The sequence below is a fragment of the Gracilinanus agilis genome, chromosome 6, assembly GCF_016433145.1.
Source record: "Gracilinanus agilis isolate LMUSP501 chromosome 6, AgileGrace, whole genome shotgun sequence".
NCBI classification, from domain to species: Eukaryota; Metazoa; Chordata; class Mammalia; order Didelphimorphia; family Didelphidae; genus Gracilinanus; species Gracilinanus agilis.
The window spans coordinates 34439834-34456994 of record NC_058135.1 but is presented as its reverse complement, the minus strand read 5'-3'; the positions used below and the strand labels follow the sequence as shown (position 1 = coordinate 34456994).

The window sequence follows — 17161 nt, the reverse complement described above, 5'->3', positions numbered from 1 at the left end:
AACTACTGTTCTAGACTTTCACTTGGATGTTCAATTTATCTTTCCTTCGCCTATACTATGCAGTTTGGCTATTAAATGCTCTTGATTCATCAGCTGAATATCTGACAGGGGTTATTTGCATATAAATCCACAGAATCACAGTTAGAATCAGAATAATAATGAATATTTGTATAGCACCTATTATTCGTCTGGTACTGTGCTGAGTGCTTTACAAATATCTCATTTGATCCTCAAAAAAACCTTGGGACTTAGATGCTATTATCATGTTTACTTTACAGATGAGGAAACCAAGGCAAACAGTAGAGAAATTACTTGCCCAAGCTTATATAGCTAGAAAGTATCTGATGCTGGATTGAACTCAGGCCTTCCTAACTCCAGATCTAGCCATCCGCACTTTTTAGCTATACTTTCAACATTAAGGATCCATCCAGATCTAAGTCTATGACTATGAAAAGAATGGCTATCTTGGAAAGAACATCTTACTGTTATTTTTAATATCAAAACTTGCCCAGAGTAGAAGCTTTCAAGTACAAGTCAATATACTTGGGTAACCTTTTGAGTCTTTGCCTTATGAAAAAAATTTAGGGTAGATGTGTATATCTGGGAATTAAAAAAAAAAAGTGATCATCTTGTTTTAGAGTCCAAAAATCATGATGTTTTTAAAGACCAGACTACTACCAAGAATTTAAAAAATATTGTTATGTAATATAAAATAAATTAGTTCTTATGTTCTCACCTCCAACCCATGCTATCTAGCCACCTTGTTTCTTCTGGGCAACCTGGGCAATATGGTCAGGCACAGGCAAGGCCAAATCATTAGTATCTGGTGGGCTACCAAATATGAAGGGTTTCAGAGGCTGGAGTAGCTGACTCAAGGAAAGTAAGTTTAAAATACCAAATGTGCATTATTTATTTTTTTATCTTTGCATACCATTTTGTAGTAACAATAACTATAGCTAGCTAGCATTTGTATATTTTAAGTTTTGAAAACATTCTCTTATTTTGCCCTCAGAACCACCCTGGGGAGGTAAGTGCTGTTACTATCCCTATTTTACAAATAAAGAAACTGAGACAGGATCACATAGCTAGTAAGTGTCTAAGGCCACATTTGAACTCAGGTCTTTCTGACTCCAGGCCCAGAGTTCTATTCACAGCAGCACCTAGTTGGATTACTCTATTGGAGTAATTTTGCCTACCTAGCAAGTACTCATTAAATAGGTACTTGATAACTGATAAATTGACAAACAATGCAGAGTGATTTTCTCTCTTGATCCTTTGACTTCATTTCGATCTTTTTAGATCAGGTTAATGGCATGATATTTTGTAAGTATGAAATATCCTATTTAAGAAAGACAATGAAAATAAAATTCTCTGACTGATAGAAAAATGTTGCTGACAAGTTCTGCCATCTTAGAAAAAAGCAAGCAAACAAAAAAGCATCCTTAAAACATCGTGCAAATTTCATTAGGAAATTAAAACAAACAAACAAACAAACACCCAAACACCAAATGTCAGGCTGTATTAATTCCAGGAGTGTGCTGGTAAATGTTTAACAACTAGCTCTCCCTCCCCCAAAAGTACTCATGATGCACTTAAGTTTAATCTGCATTATTAACATTTTCTCCATCATTTTCACGAGTTCAAATAATCAACAGGACAATAAATCAAACCTTTCTTTGTAGAAGTTTGCTGATTTCTGAAATGTAAATGCTTAGGCTAAACATTCTCTCCTGCCAGTGTAAGCTGGTTTCAACATTCCCCTGAATTAAGTCCAAGTCCTGAACTGGGGATGAAGAAGGAGTTCAGCTTGTAATTGGCTAGGGAAATATATCATTTCCATTTTGAACTGGCCCCCTCTTTGAAGAAATTGACTGGTTAGGGGCCTCCTTTTACCAGGACAGGCCAATGCCTTTTTGGCAAAGATGTCAAATTCAAGTAGAAACTCATTCTTGGGGCCAGCATATTGACTTTAAAAACCACATATTAACATCATGTATTATTTTTTAATTTTTTTTGTTAGATACTTCCCAATTACATTTTAATTTGGTTTTGGTGGCACAAATCACTTGTGGCTGATTGTGACATCACTGGCCTCCAGCAGTCAGAGGAGAAGAGAATTTCCAGAGAAAAACAGTCACAGTATGTGTCAGAAGTAGGACTCTGATCCGAGACACAGTGATGAGATGGTAGATAGCCTGGGAACATTTTCTACTCCGGGTAGCCTAAGTGAGAACAGAATTTTCTCCTTGACTTTCTGTCTCTTGAATCACTTTGACAAAGAAACATACAGGGACAGAGAGACAGACAGAGGCAGAGAGACAGAAACAGAGGGAGAAAGGAGAGAGAGAAGAGAGGCAGAGACAGGGGAGGAGGAGAAAGGCAGAGGAGGCAGCGACAGACAGAAGACAGAAAGACAGGAGAGAAAAGAGAGTAGGAGACAGAAGATGGGGGCAGAGACAGAGAGATGAAGAAAGAGGCAGAGAGATAGGGGTAGGGGAAGAGACAGACAGACAGACAATATAAAGAGATGGGGAAGGGGAGCACAAATCCTCATGGTGTAATTATTTTTGGGCTTCTTTGTCTAATTAAAGATTTTCACCAAAGACATCATTACAATAGGTTTCCAGTGTCCACCGTAGAGTTAAGTAACTGATTAGCATATAAACAAACATTTACACATCCTTATTCATTTAAAAAATATAAATAGTGACAATGTTTAGGGTTCCCCCCTCCTTTCTCTTCATATTTTTTTTAAAGACTTTATTTTACAGACCCTTCTTTAGTGCACATCTCTACTCTATCATATATAGGGCACTTTACCCAGGAGACAGAGGACCAGTACATATTCTTGAAGGTAAAACATACTTGTTTTATGTTGACTCAGTCTGGTTAAAAACTAAAGAATCAACCACCCTTTAACCAAACCCCAGTTTCAATAGTCCTTCTTCCTACCATGGAAAAATAGAAAGGATTACATTTTGGGAAACTGGGAGAAGGGAAAAAAACCCCCAAACTCCAGAACTGTATTTTTCCCCTCATTGTTAACTGCCTCCTCCCATTAAAAATGCCAAAACCCCATCATTTTTTAATTGAACTGGAATTTGAAAACTGATCATATTAAATAATCTTGAGAGTAAAGCTGAGTTCTTTGTTAGGTCTTTTAGAGTTTTAGGCTAAAGGGAAGAGATCAATGCTGGAAACCCACTTCTGAATGTATAGTCCCCATCAGGGGTCATCTCAGCTTCGGGAGTCAAAGGGGCAGCTGGGGCCCTGGCCTTGGTGAGGAAGTCCCGGGGAAGACTTTCCAGCAGGCAGTTAAGTTGCTCCTGCCCAAGTTTGATCTTGTCATCCAGTTTTCGCTGCTCAATGAGGAGTGTTGATTTCATCTTCACAAAATGTTGGTAATCCTGGAGTTGCTCAGCGGTGAGGTAATTGGCCAAGATGTCCAAAACCACACGCTCTCTCCGGTCTAGGTTCTCCTTGAGCTCTCGAGCATCTTCATGCTGTCCAGCCAACACCTTTTTCTTCTCATTTAGAGAGCTCTGGCACATCAAAAGAAGTTTATTAATTAAAAAGACAAGGATGAACTAATTCAACAATAAGTGATTAATTAGTTATTACTATTAACACTCAGTTAACTAATTAATAAGGCAAGAAATGTAAAGGCACAACTTTAAATCCCCTATGGCTAAGTCTGGAATTGGAAGGATTTGGGTTTAAATCTGGCCTTAGATATCTCATAGTCAAGTCACTTAGCCTCCATTGCCTAGCCTTTACTACTTTTCTGCTTTGGAACTAGTAACAGTACCAATTCTTTTTCTTTTTTTTAACTCTTGCTTTCCATCTTGGAATCAATACTGTTTATTGGTTCTAAGGAAGAAAAGTGGTAAAGACTAGACAAACAGGGTTAAGCAAATTAGGAAGTATCTGAGGTCAGGGTCTTCCCATCTCCTCACTTGTATCAATTTTTGTATCAATTCTAAGAGAGAAGGTAATGGTTTTTAAAAAAAAAAAAAAAAAGAGGCCTCTTTACTGGCTTCAGTCTGAGGGGATTATTTGAAATCAATTGAAGCTATGACATCATAACAGTATCTTTTCTTGGAGAGAGAAAAGGACAGTCAGAGAAAATCTAAAAGCTTTGTTACTATGATAATATGACTGACTGAATTATCTTGAATTTTTTTCTCTCTCATCTTTGAACATGAGGGAGAATGTACTCAATAATGGTGATACACATTCTCTAAATATTCCCTCTGGTTTTCTGGACTGCTGTTTTGTTGTTTTTGTAGGCAAACTGGAAAAGAAATTAGAACCCCAAGTCAGAGAGTCATTGCTGCTGGATTGGACTGTGACTTCACTGATCAAGAAAGCCAGCCAGGAACTTCTCTCCAAAAGCTGCCTTGCTTGGGGCACTGAGTTGTTATTGTCTGTTCTATAGCTTTCTTAGCAAATTCTTTGATTTGATGACCAAATTTTGAATGTTTTTTTTTTTCCTAACAGATTATTTCCTACACTATTGAGACCTACAATTAAAAACTTCATCTTGTCGACCCCTTTTCTCAACTTTGTTTTGCATAGCACAGAGTAGTTCTTGATCTTTTTGGTCTCAAAACTCCTTTGTGCGCTGAAAGAATTATTGAGGCCTCTAAATAACTTGTTTATGTGGACTACATGCATAACACCATAAAAATAGTGTTGACCTTGTGTGACAATTACTGAAACATATTCAGGGACCCCCAGACTAAACCTTGAGAACTGGAATAGAGGATAAAATAATACTAACTCTGGGATGATTTAGATGAGATACATGAATGTAATAGATTATTATTGTCCATAACAAAGGATGAATGTGAAGGATTCAAAGAACTCTGGGAAAACTTATAGGGAAGTGATGCAGAAAGAACAGAACCGGGAAACCAAACACAGAGAGAGTACAATGGAAAGGTAAGGAAAGGAGACAGGAGTAAGCATTTATAGAGTGCCTACTATGGGCAAGATACTGTGTCCCTCTTTGCAAATATTATCTCATTTGATCCTCAAAAAAACTCTGGGAGGTTGGTGCTATTTTTATCCTTGTTTTACAGTTGAGGAAACTGAGACAAACAGAGAGGACTTTTTCAGAGGCACAAATCTAGTGTCTGAGGTCACGTTTGAGCTCAATTCCTCCTGACTCCAGGCCCAGTGCTCCATCCATTACTCCAATCAGTGCCCTAAGCTTGGGGCTAAAGAAGAAATGAGAAAATGGACCTTCTTCCCTTTGTTTGCAAAGGTACTGAGCATATATCAAATATTTAATAAATGGTCATTGGCTGGAAGACTGGTGGGGGACTATGGGTGAAGAGCTTTGTCTACAGTGTCAGCCTCAGCTGAGGTCTTAGTTCTGCTGACCTACATTATTTCATTTTTCTTTTATGTTACCACGGATGGCTTGCAAGGGAGTTGAGTGGGGGAAGGGGCACAATTACAAAGCAAGGGGATGTTATAATAATAATAACTGACATTTTTGTACTGCTTTCTATTTTTTCAAGGCAATAAACATACATTTGATTTGATCCCTGGAAGGTGGGTATTATTATTATCCTCATTTTATAGATGAAGAAACTGAGGGGCTGAGAGGTTAAGTGACATGTCCACATAGCTAATAAGTGTTTGAGGCAAGATTCAAACTCAGGTTTTCCTGTCTCCATGGCTAATAAAAACTCTATGAACTGTGCAATCTAGCTGCCTAAAAAGATTTTGATAATTTTTTTAAATCACAGTATCAGACAATCCTATTACAAAACTAATACAGGACACCACTGAGTAGCTCAGTGGATAGAGAACTAGCCCTGGAGACAGGAAGTTCTGGGTTCAAATCTGGTTGCAGACACTTCCTAGCTGAGTGACACCGGGCAAGTCACTTAACCCCCACTGCCTAGCTCTTCTACCTTGGAACTGATACTCAGGATTTATTCTGAGATGGAAGGTAAGAGTTTAAAAGCAAACCAACCAACAAACAACAAAACCCCAAACTAATGCAGGCTAGTTTTCCTGCATTTAGTATTTATTTTAGAGATATTAGGGAGGTTGCAGGAAAGCCCAGTGGGAATCTTGCCATTTGGTTAAGTAGGGCAAGGAAGGGGTCTAACATTGATGGATTCCCAAGGTTCTATTCCAGGAAGTCCTGTACATTTGACCTTTCTCTTTTTGTCCTATGCTTAGGAACACTGAAAGCTAAGTGTGTAAAGGGTGACAAAATCTAATTTTGAAAAATAATTAGAGCAAGAGTTAAATAATAGCACTGATATGGTGCTTTAAAGATTTGCAAAGCACCAAATATATTTTACACACACACACACACACACACACACACACGACTCTCACAACACTTCTGTGAGTTAGGTGCTTATGGATGGGGACATTGAAGAACTTTCTGGTTCTCTTTATTATTTCTTCTTAAAAATGCCTGATATTATGAGGGAAAAAAAAGACTAATCACAAAAGGACATTATATGAAACTAATGAAAAAAAAAAAACCAAATAAACCCAATATACTATATTTATGTCTCAGTAGTTTTATAAAAACTTTTAATGGGATTTGGCCCGATGTCTGATTTTAACTTATAATTCAAAATCTAATTAGAAGGAGAAAAAATATTCTTGACATTTAGAAGAAAAAATATTTGCAAAGGTTAAAATAGAAACCAATTCATTCAAAGGTTACACAGATTTACTTTAGCACACACATTCACAAGGGGGTTCCCTAAAGATTAATTAATGCATGTCTGTCCCAGATTCCCCAGATCTTTTCCCTAAAGATCCAATCTAAAATTTTGAGAAAAATAAAAAATAAGTATTTTAGAACGAATCAAGAAAACAATTTTAAAACAGTTTAAGATTTAGAATATTAACTTGAAAGAAAAGACCCACCAAAACACCTTTGATATTTAAATTTAATTCACTAGCTATTTCATTCTCCTCTTTAAAACTAAAAAAAACCCCAAAAAACTTTGAAATGCCATAACTGAGATCAAGATCGTTTCTTCCACATTTAGCTATCTCTACAGCTGCTGAACAAGTGAGGATTGGATTGGAATGGAAGGAGGAGAAAGGAAGGAAGGAAAGAGATAAAGCATTCTTGTCAGGAATATCCCTTAGGAACGGTGAACATTCAGAACATCCTTGTCTCTCTTGTGTGCATGGAATAGTGAAATAGAACTAGTAGCTTGCATTTAAGCCTCTGGGTTTCTTTTCAAATTAAATTCTTCCTTTGGGAAGAAATGAGAAAGGATTTTGAAAAGACTCCATGGAAATAATTCTACCTTCCCACTCATCTGCCACACTCACTTTCTTTATGTTTAGCTGAATGAAAGATGTTGGAAATATTTGGGGGATGAAGGATACAGAGAGGCCCTGAAAATACTTTATGGATTCATTTTATTGCTGCAATCCTAGGTGTTTAACACATGATAATTGTCATAATAAATGGCATATATATGTTAAAGTTTGCATTCTTGTGGTCCCTGCTACCAGGGAGGTGGAGGCTGGTGGATTGCTTGAGCTCAGGAGTTTTGAGCTGACGTAGGGATAAAGACAAATGGATGTCCCTACTATGTCCACCAATATGATGAAGAGTGGGCAAATCAATGCTTCAGAACTAATTTTTAGTGTGCTAGATTTAGTGCTTATTGCTAGAATGGGTGAGATAGGAGACCTACTCTCAAAATAAAAATGATCAGGTTGTTGGCTTGGACAGCTCCTGGTATCTCCCTATTCTGGTCAAATTTGGCCCTAAGCTACTTAGTAAAAAAATTTCAAATCTTTACCTTCTGTCTTAGAATCAACACTGTGTATTACTTCCAAAGCAGAAGAGAGGTAAAGGCTAGGCAACTGTCACACAGTCAGGAAGTGACTTGAGTCCAGATTTGAACCCAGGACCCTCCCATCTCTAGGCCTGGCTCTCCATCCACTGCTCCCCTTTTGTCTTTCTTTATATCCCCACTGTGGTCTAGTGCCTGGCTTAATAAATGGGTGTTGACTTGACTTTTGTATAGGGGATAGGTACACAGCAGGCAATCCATGCATCCTTGATTGAGTACCACCTACCCGCTCTTCACTATCAGCATCTTCCCCCAGGCCGCTGAGGACGTTTTCTACCCGGGCCAGACGTCCAGAGAGGGAAAGCAAGAGGTTCACAACCTTGTCAAGGTCGCCTACGAACATCTTGTACTTGTCTAGTTCATTAGGCTTGCAGAGTTTGCAGACCAGAGCTTCTACCTCTTCTCCCAGGGCATTGTTGAGCTTTATATCCATCAGCAAACTTTCTTTTGCTTCCTTCAGGGACTCCAGTTTATGCCTCAGGCTTCTGATGAGTTTGGCCTGTAATGATAAACAGAGTAAACTCACTGGGCTACTAAAACTTAAAAGGTTCAAAAGAGCAAAACATAGGTTGGTGCCAGTCTTGGATGTCCTCTATGTGCCAATCCAAACTCCATGCTGCCGAGGCTCGGTTCAAGAGAGAGAGAGAGGGCTGTGCTTAGTGAAGGGACAGCCAGATGGATTGTCATTGGATAAACAGGAAAACTCAAATTCAAACCCAGCCTCACACACTTACTAGCAGTGTGCCCCTGAGAAAATAATTTATCCCTTGTCTACCTCAGTTTTCCTCATCTATAAAATGGGACTCATGATAGCACCTACCTCATCAGGTTACTCTGTGGATCAAATGAGATGGTATTTGCAAGGAAAATGCCATCAGTTATATACCATCAGCAGTTGGGAAAGTGGCTGGCAAGACGATAGGTGCTTAGTAAAGGCTTGTTCCTTTCCTTTCTGTGCTTCAGAAATTCCAGAAAATTACCTCTCTGAACTTTGCTCACACTCTTCCCTCATTCCTGGAATGAACCATTCCTCTCTCCATCCTTCTCTTCTTTCAAGGACCAACTCAATTGTTACTAACACAACTATCTGCGCTACCCCCAGAGCTTCTAAGAGTTTCTAAGAACCTTTCTCCCTTGTACTGACCACTTTTTGCCTTATGTCTATTATTATTACTAGACTCTCACCTTCCATCTTAGAATCAATTCTGTGTATTGGCTCCAAGGCAGAAGAGCGGTAAAAGCTAGACAATGGGAGTTAAGTGACTTGCCCAGGGTCACACAGCTAGGAGGTATCTGAGGCCAGATTTGAAACCAGAACCTCTTGTCTCTAGACCTGGCTTTCAATCCACTGAGCCACCCAGCTGCTCCCTATCATAGTTGGTTGCATACATCTTTCCCCTTGTAAGTGCTTTGAGGACAGTTTGTGGCTTATTTCATTTTTGGTATCCAGGGACACTGCCTTGCTGAGAGAAACTTAATACATGTCTGTTGAAACTTAATTAAAAAGCACATTTTCCAAGTAAACATCAAACTAGGGGAGGGGGCAGAAGGCAACAGGTTAATTGCTCTCCTGGCATTTTAAGGAAGGCAACCCAACTTGTCAAGATATATCGATGGTTTGGTTTACAAAGGGGCCAGCTGGGTGGCTCAGTGGATTGAGAGCCAGGCCCAGAGTTGGGAGGTCTTGGGTTCAAATCTGGTCTCAGATACATCTTAGCTGTGTGACTGTGGGCAAGTCACCTAACCCCCATTGCCTAGCCCTTACCATTATTCTGCCTTAGAACCAATACACAATATTGATTCTGAGATGGAAGGAAAGGGTTTAAAAAGAAAAGAATATGGTGGTAAATATTCAACAAGAGATAGCTGAGGGGAATCTGGTAACCTGGCTCTACTGGCCCCACACAGAACTATTTTTAAAAAGAAGACCAGATGAATCTAACACATGCTTGGAAATACCATGTTTCCAATAAATGAAAAGAGGAGCCACATCCTGACAGAACATCCCAATTTAAAGGAAGCTGCTAGGCAAGTAGTCTTGCTATAGGAATATGCCACACAGTGGGTGTGCTATAACGTAAGTGTTAGAAAAAGGGTAAAATTAACACTGCTGGAGATTGTGTCACCCTAATCACGGCACCAGCTGAGGACCTGCCAGCACCCATGCTGGAGGGGGAAAAAAGGCAGACTGTGTTGTCAGCAGGAGGGCCTGCTCTAGAGACACTTCTGCCCGTAATGATGACTCTGTCTTTCAAAGAGAGGAGTTATTACTTAGGCAGATAAACGCGAGAGCTCCAGAAGGATGGGGGTTGTGGGAAAGGTGCTATAGGAAACAGAATCCTATTAGGGGAAACTTGATCCCAGAGGAGTGCCGCTGGAAGAACTGACAATATCCTCTACCCAAGAGGAGCCCCAAACTTTACAACAAATTCACTTTCTGTGTTGGATCTGAGCCACAAAAAGATTAAAGACAGCCTCCTGGAGGCAAGGGCTGCAAGAAAGCAATTCACTGTGAATTCTCCCCCTAGAAGGTCCCAGCATAGCGATGGGAGTGTGAGTGAGCACCTTGATCTTAAGAATCATGACTCGGGGCAGCTGGGTGGCTCAGTGGATTGAGAGCCAGGCCTAGAAATAGGAGGTCCTGAATTCAAATGTGGCCCCAGACACTTCCTAGCTGTGTGACCCTGGGCAAGTCACTTAACCCCACTGCCTGACCCTTTCTGCTCTTCTGTCAATAACAGTATTGATTCTAAGATGGAAGGTAAGGGCTTAAAAAAATCATGATACAAATGTTTCATATTGGGCCTTTATGAAAAGACATTTCCATATGAAGACAAATCCTATGACCAAAATTTTCCATTTTTATTGCTTTGAACTTTTCTGAAGGAATAGATGGGGAGATCATAAAGGGCTAGGTAGTTGTGTATTCCTATAAAGAAGTACCTTCTGATAATTAGCAACTTACAGAACCAGGTTCTAATTGGTGGGGGGATGGAGAAGGTTCCTAAATATCCAAAATTAATTAAGATTTCTTTGTCTTGCATATGACAGTTCTCTAAACTTTGTAAAGTGCTGTACACATCTTATTCGTAGGGAAATTTCCCATAATCTATAAATGACGTCAACATAGAAATATAAATGTAAAATAAAAAATATGAATATTTAATAAGGAACCTGAGGGTCTGAGTTTAAGTGACTTGCCCAGGGTCACACCACTAGGAAGGGTCTGAGGTCACAGTTGAACTTAGGACCTCCTATTTCTAGACCTGGCTCTCAATCCACTGAACCACCTACCTGCTCCCTTGATTTTGTTCATGCTGGTTGGTGTCCCCCTGCCTTGAGTCTCCTCACTCCAGTTTATCCTTAATTCAATGGTCATAGTGACACACAGGCCCGATCAAGACAGATCTGATCATGTCCCATTTCCCTCCTGTCTCCCACCTCATTCCACAGACTCCAGCAGCCCCTATTGCATCTGGGATGAAATAGAAATCTCTTTTTTGAGTCTTCAAGCCCTCTGTAACCTGATGTATTCCCACCTTTCTAGACTTCTTATTTATATCTTACTCCTCAACACACATTTTGCAATCCAGGGACCTTCTATGTTTCTCAAAGTTTCATCTCCTGACTCCTAGCATTTTCACTTGGCTGTGCCTCATGCCTAAAAATGCTTTCCTTCCTCATCTCTGCCTCTTGGCTCCCTTCAAGTGGCACCTATGCAAAACAATAACAACAAAAAACTTCCCTAGTTCTTTTTAATTTTCTGTGAGAAATAACTTGATCCCTACTCTATTTGAGTAGACCCCTGCCCATCCTAGACCAATGGTTTTATCAGTATTACCCAGTTTAATATGCTTTCACAGGGGTAGTGATTAATTCTTAAATATTTCTTTTCTTTAAACACTTCCCTTCCCTCTTAGAATTAAAATGAAATATTGGTTCCAAGGCAGAAGAGCGGTAAAGGCTAAGCAATGGGGGTTAAGCGACTTGCCCAGGGTCACACAGCTAGGAAGTATCTGAGGCCAGATTTGAACCCAGGACCTCCTCTCTCTCTAGGGTTGGTTCTCTATCTACTGAGTCACACAGCTTCCCCAATGATATTTTTAAAGGATAATCAACTAATATTAAATATAATTAGGAGCAATTAGATGTAAGTTATAGCTGAATGGGTTCTTTCTTCTCCTTTTAAACATGTTAAACTTTATAACCTGTGAGCATGACATGCAAGATTAGAGAAAGAAGTCCTCACCCGAACATTTAGACACTGTATGATAGAGATTTCACAAGTTTCAGTGAAAAGTCCCAAGCTATGTGTCTCTTGCTTCCTGTGACCCATTCTAGGGAGCCTGGACAAGGGGATGGAACCAAGACTTAGCAGCCTTATTCAAGCCCAGGGTCCACCGTCAGTGATGTCCACAGGATGAGGTATCAGTGGGCTGCTTGTCAGGTGTCCACCCTGCTGTCTAGTAGCAACATGACTTACGAGAGTACCAAAAGTTTAGAATCCACCAATGACTCTCTAGGCACTCGAAGGAAGACTGGGCTGGGCTCTAAAAGGTACAAAAGCTGTACTCTGGAAGAAGGTACAAAAGCTGTACTCATGAAGAAAGTCTGGGATCCCATTTTTTGGAGGGGGCCGGGTACCTCTAATAAATAGTCATTGCTTGGAGCCCTGCCTCAGTTGCTTTACTGTAGATTGGACACATTTCTAGTGTTATACTTCTCTTGAGACTATCAAAAAATATACCTTGTTTGCAGGTTGGCTCCCCTATTTAGACTGTGACCTCCTTGAGAACAGGCACTGTTTTTCTTTGTAGCCCTGGCATTTAGCACAGTGCCTTAATACATATTTTGTTTTGTTTTTGGTTGTTGTTTGTTTGTTTTTAATCCTTACTTTCTGTCTTAATAATAATTCTAAAACAGAAGGGCAAAGGCTAGACAATCAGGGTTAAATGGTTATGCTATGTCTAAGGCTAAATTTGAGCCAAAGTTTTCCTGACTCCAAATCTGCCACCCTTTCTGACACAGTGCCACCTAGCTACCCCAATCAATGCTTGTTGATTGACTGGTCACATTTCTGAGTGTAAAAGCAGGGGACGTCCTGCTCTGAATTTACCTTCTTTTCATTGACATCCAGCTGATCCTCATCCTCGTCACCCTCTGTAGGCATGGACTTGAGCTTGTTCAGCAGCTCTGCTTTGGGTGCAGATACATTATAGTAGGCAGGACAATTGATCAACATTCCCACTCTTTCCTTCTCTGTGCTCCTGAATTAAAAGGAATAAGTATAAAGTCACACATCAGAGGCAATGTGATTTCTCCTAAGATGGCCATTTCATAATGGTCAATTTTATTCTAGCTCAAACTCCTTTTCAGGCAAACACTAGAGCAGTGATTCCCAAAGCGGGCACCAGAGCAGTGATCCAAGGGGGCGGTGATGGCCACAGGTGCATTTGGGGGTGGTGAATAACTGTAAGGGGGCGTTCATATTCCTAAGTTGTTCCTGAGTATAAGGAGATTTGACAATTAGCAAATCCAAAGTAGAAAGCTACCAGAGGCAGTTGAGATTCAAGGAAGTTCAAAGATGATATCTTAAGATCTAATACCCTTGGGGCAGGTAGGTATCTCAGTGGATAGAAAACCAGGCTTAGAGATAGGAGATTCTGGGTTCAAATCTGGCTTTGTATCATTCCTAGAAGTAAGTGTGACTCTGGACCTTGTCACTTTACCCCCATTGCCTAGCTCTTACCACTCTTCTGCCTTGTAACCAAAACTTAGTATTGGTTCTAAGATTTAAAGTAAGGATTTTTAAAAAAGAAGAAAAAGATCCAGTATCCTCATTTTACAGGTGACACAAACAAGACTCAGAGCTCAAGTGACTTTCCTGGTGACAGATGATGGAACCTGAATGGAGGTTTCTTGAGTAGTTCTAGGTTTCAATCCATCAATGACCACACACACACACACACACACACACACACACACACACACACACACACTTTCTATGCANCACACACACACACACACACACACACACACACACACACACACACACACACAATTTCTATGCAACATTCACATGGGTGGGAGTCACAGGTCTTGACTATCTATCACTTGCTGCTTGACACTGGATGAGAGACATTTAGATGAAATCATTCAACTTGGTCCTCATATTGACAGAGAAAGTGAGAACGAGAGAGATGAACTCCCTTGCCCAAGGTCACATGGTGGCAGCAAAGTTAAACAAGAATCCAGGTCTCTTGTCTCCAAACTCAATAGATTGCCTCAGTCTAAGGATTTCTGCTACATAGTTTGTGTTTGGAGATTAGCACAGCCTCTCCTTAAGACATAGTTCTTTAGGGGGCAGCTGGGTGACTCAGTGGATTGAGGACTAGCCCTTTGAGATGGGAGGTCCTGGGCTCAATTCTAGCCTCAGACCTTTTCTTGATATGTCACCCTGGGCAAGTCACTTAGCCTAGCCCTTATTGCTCTTCTGCCTTGGAATCACAGAAGATGAAGGTTTAAAAAAAAGAGATATAATTCATTAGTGACACTGAATTGTCCAAAATTTGGGAAGGGGAATTTAGAAGACTATAATAAGAGCTAGAAAGTTATGCATAAGTTTAATTCAAAATTTATATTTAATACCAACTATAGGCAATTAAATGTAGTCCTTTGGCCCTCCAATATACCCTCATGGGAATAATCCCTAAAGGGGAAAAAGTAATCCAGTTTTTTGCTTCATTTTCTCCTTCTGTAACAAGGATAAACATAACAACTCCCCCTGTAGCTTATGGGAATAGTCAGAGGACATAAGAAGCAACTGATGTGAAAGTGTCTGAAACTTTTGGGGAAATGAAATGCTTCAGAAACTCAAATGTTTTGGTTAAGCTCATAGGCCTTCCAGCTATTTATAGGTTGATATCTATTTTTTTAAAATAGATTTTTTAATACAGGTTTTTTTCATAGGTTCATAGGCTGATACTACTGATATCTTACTGAGTTTATTAGGGACTTACTTTATTAGGGACTGGCAGGTGGCCCAATGGATAAAGAGCCAGGCCTGGAGATGGGATGTCCTGGGTTCAAATTTGGCCCAAGACACTTTCTAGCTGGGTGACCCTGGGTAAGTCACTTAATCCTTATTGTCTAGCCCTTACTGCCCTTTTGCCTTGGAACCAATATTTCATTTTGATTCTAAGATGGAAGGTAAGGGTTTAAAGAAAAAACCAAAATACCTTACTTTATTAGCTAAGCCAAATGGCCTGCAGATATGGTGATGTTTCAATTTGTTCACCTCTTGTAGATTGAAAAAAAAATAGATATAAGGCCTATTAATTATTGGCTTAATGAAACAGGGTGGCTTCATGACTGAAATGATCCAGAAATTGGGAAATTTGTATTCAAGTCCCATCTGTAATACTGTCTAGTTTTTTTTTTTTTTTTTTTTTTTTTAATTTTAAACCCTTAACTTCTGTGTATTGACTTATAGGTGGAAGAGTGGTAAGGGTAGGCAATGGGGGTCAAGTGACTTGCCCAGGGTCACACAGCTGGGAAGTGTCTGAGGCCGGATTTGAACCTAGGATCTCCTGTCTCTAGGCCTGGCTCTCAATCCACTGAGCTACCCAGCTGCCCCCTGTAATACTGTCTAATTAAGCTACCTTTTAGACTCACAGATCCTACTGAGGGAACAAACAATTCTGTCTGTGTAAGTTAGGTTGTTCAGTAGTGTCTTTGTAAGCATGAACTAATAAGGCCTAGTTCATAATTGAGTCTTGAAAGGCCTTTTTGTTGACTCTCTTATATTTTTTTAAACCAGGTTACTAGGTTAAACCAGGCCAAATCAACACAGATATCACTTAGCAGGTGTTTAATAAATACTAGTTAACCGAAACAACCCCAAAACCCCCAACTTTTTTCATAAACTAGCTTGTAGGAAATGAGAGGAGAAATGAAACCACTATTTGATCCAATTGACCCACAACTCAGTTTTTCAGTTATTGTATGAATCTGGTCCATTCTAATATTTTGATGTTTATAGACACTTATGTGGAAACATGCAAATGCTTATATCCACCAGGAGGTGGCGCATGCCAGCCTTTGGCAAATTTTAGTTTTTTTAAACCCTAGAAACACAAATGTATTAACATTTCATATGAGTAGGTAAAATCAAAGTATGCCCTTAATAATTCACTGAAATTTTTACTGAAAAAACTCTTCAAAAGGTCTTATTTTGGAGTAAAAAAGTCCTTTCTGGTAATATAGGGTACACTATTTATTTGAGAAGTCCTAAAAATGTGCAGATTTCTGATCCATACATGCCCAAAACAATGTCTTTCTGTTTTAACTGAGAAGACAAAATGGCGGTCACACAGGCTCAGCTCAAACAGTCTTTTCCTCAGTTGCTAGTTTTCTTTTTCCAAATTTTCCAAAATTACCTTGCATATTTACTATAGCTACCTGCATGTGTACTTAGAGGTTCTCTAATATAAGAGCCACAAGGGTAGGGCTAGATGGGGCATGGATAGAGCTAGCTGCCCTTGGAATAGGGAAGAGCTTGACTTAAGTCATGTTTTTTCTCTGTGTTCGCATGACTCTGGGTAAGTTACTTCATTTGAGACAACTCTAAGATTAGGAGTTGCAGAGGAAGTACCAATCTATATCTATAGAGGGGGATTAAAAAAAAATAAAAAACCTTCACACAGCACAATGCCTGGCACATAGCAGACACTTAAAATTCTTGTTGATTGTCTGATAAGTTTAAAGTAGTTTGTTTTTCAAATGTCTATAATATGTTTTGGAGACGGCATTATAGCTGTTATCAGTGTGTGTGATCTTTCATAGAACATAATGGAGTTCTTTATATGATTCACCAGAGACCTTAAATTTATTTGAAAATCAATCATGCAGGAGAAGCTAAGTAGCTCAGTACATAGAGTGCCAGGCCTGAAAATGGGAGGTCCTGGGTTCAAAACTTCATTTAACTCTGTTTGCCCCAGTTTCTTCATCTGTCAAACGAGCTGGAGAAGGAAGTGGCAAACCACTTCAGTATCTTTGTCAAGAAAACCCCAAATGGAGCCACAAATAATCACACAGAACTGAAAACAACAATAATTGTAGATGAAGAACCAGACTGATAATATGGTTAATTGTGATAGTATGGTACAAGAGAAAGAATGATGTCAGGAATCAGAGGACCTGGGTTCAAATTCCACCTCTGACACTTAACTATATGATATATAAGCAAGTGGAAATTACCTTGAGTCTCACTTTACCCATCTATATGATGAAAAAAATCTGAC

At 39.6% G+C, this 17161-nt stretch overlaps 1 protein-coding gene across 1 annotated transcript in view; it reads right to left on the bottom strand.

Annotated features, from left to right (window-relative positions):
* Nucleotides 1–2469: 2469 nt before the first annotated feature.
* SHROOM3 (shroom family member 3) overlaps nt 2470–17161 on the bottom strand; it is a 53356-nt gene continuing 38664 nt past the window's right edge. The window contains exons 7-9 of the mRNA XM_044681605.1: nt 12976–13126; nt 8086–8358; nt 2470–3542 (exon numbers count right to left, since the gene is read on the bottom strand). Of these exons, the coding sequence (XP_044537540.1) occupies nt 3174–3542; nt 8086–8358; nt 12976–13126 (793 nt within the window). The 3' untranslated portion in view covers nt 2470–3173. The remainder of the gene's footprint in view (nt 3543–8085; nt 8359–12975; nt 13127–17161) is intronic.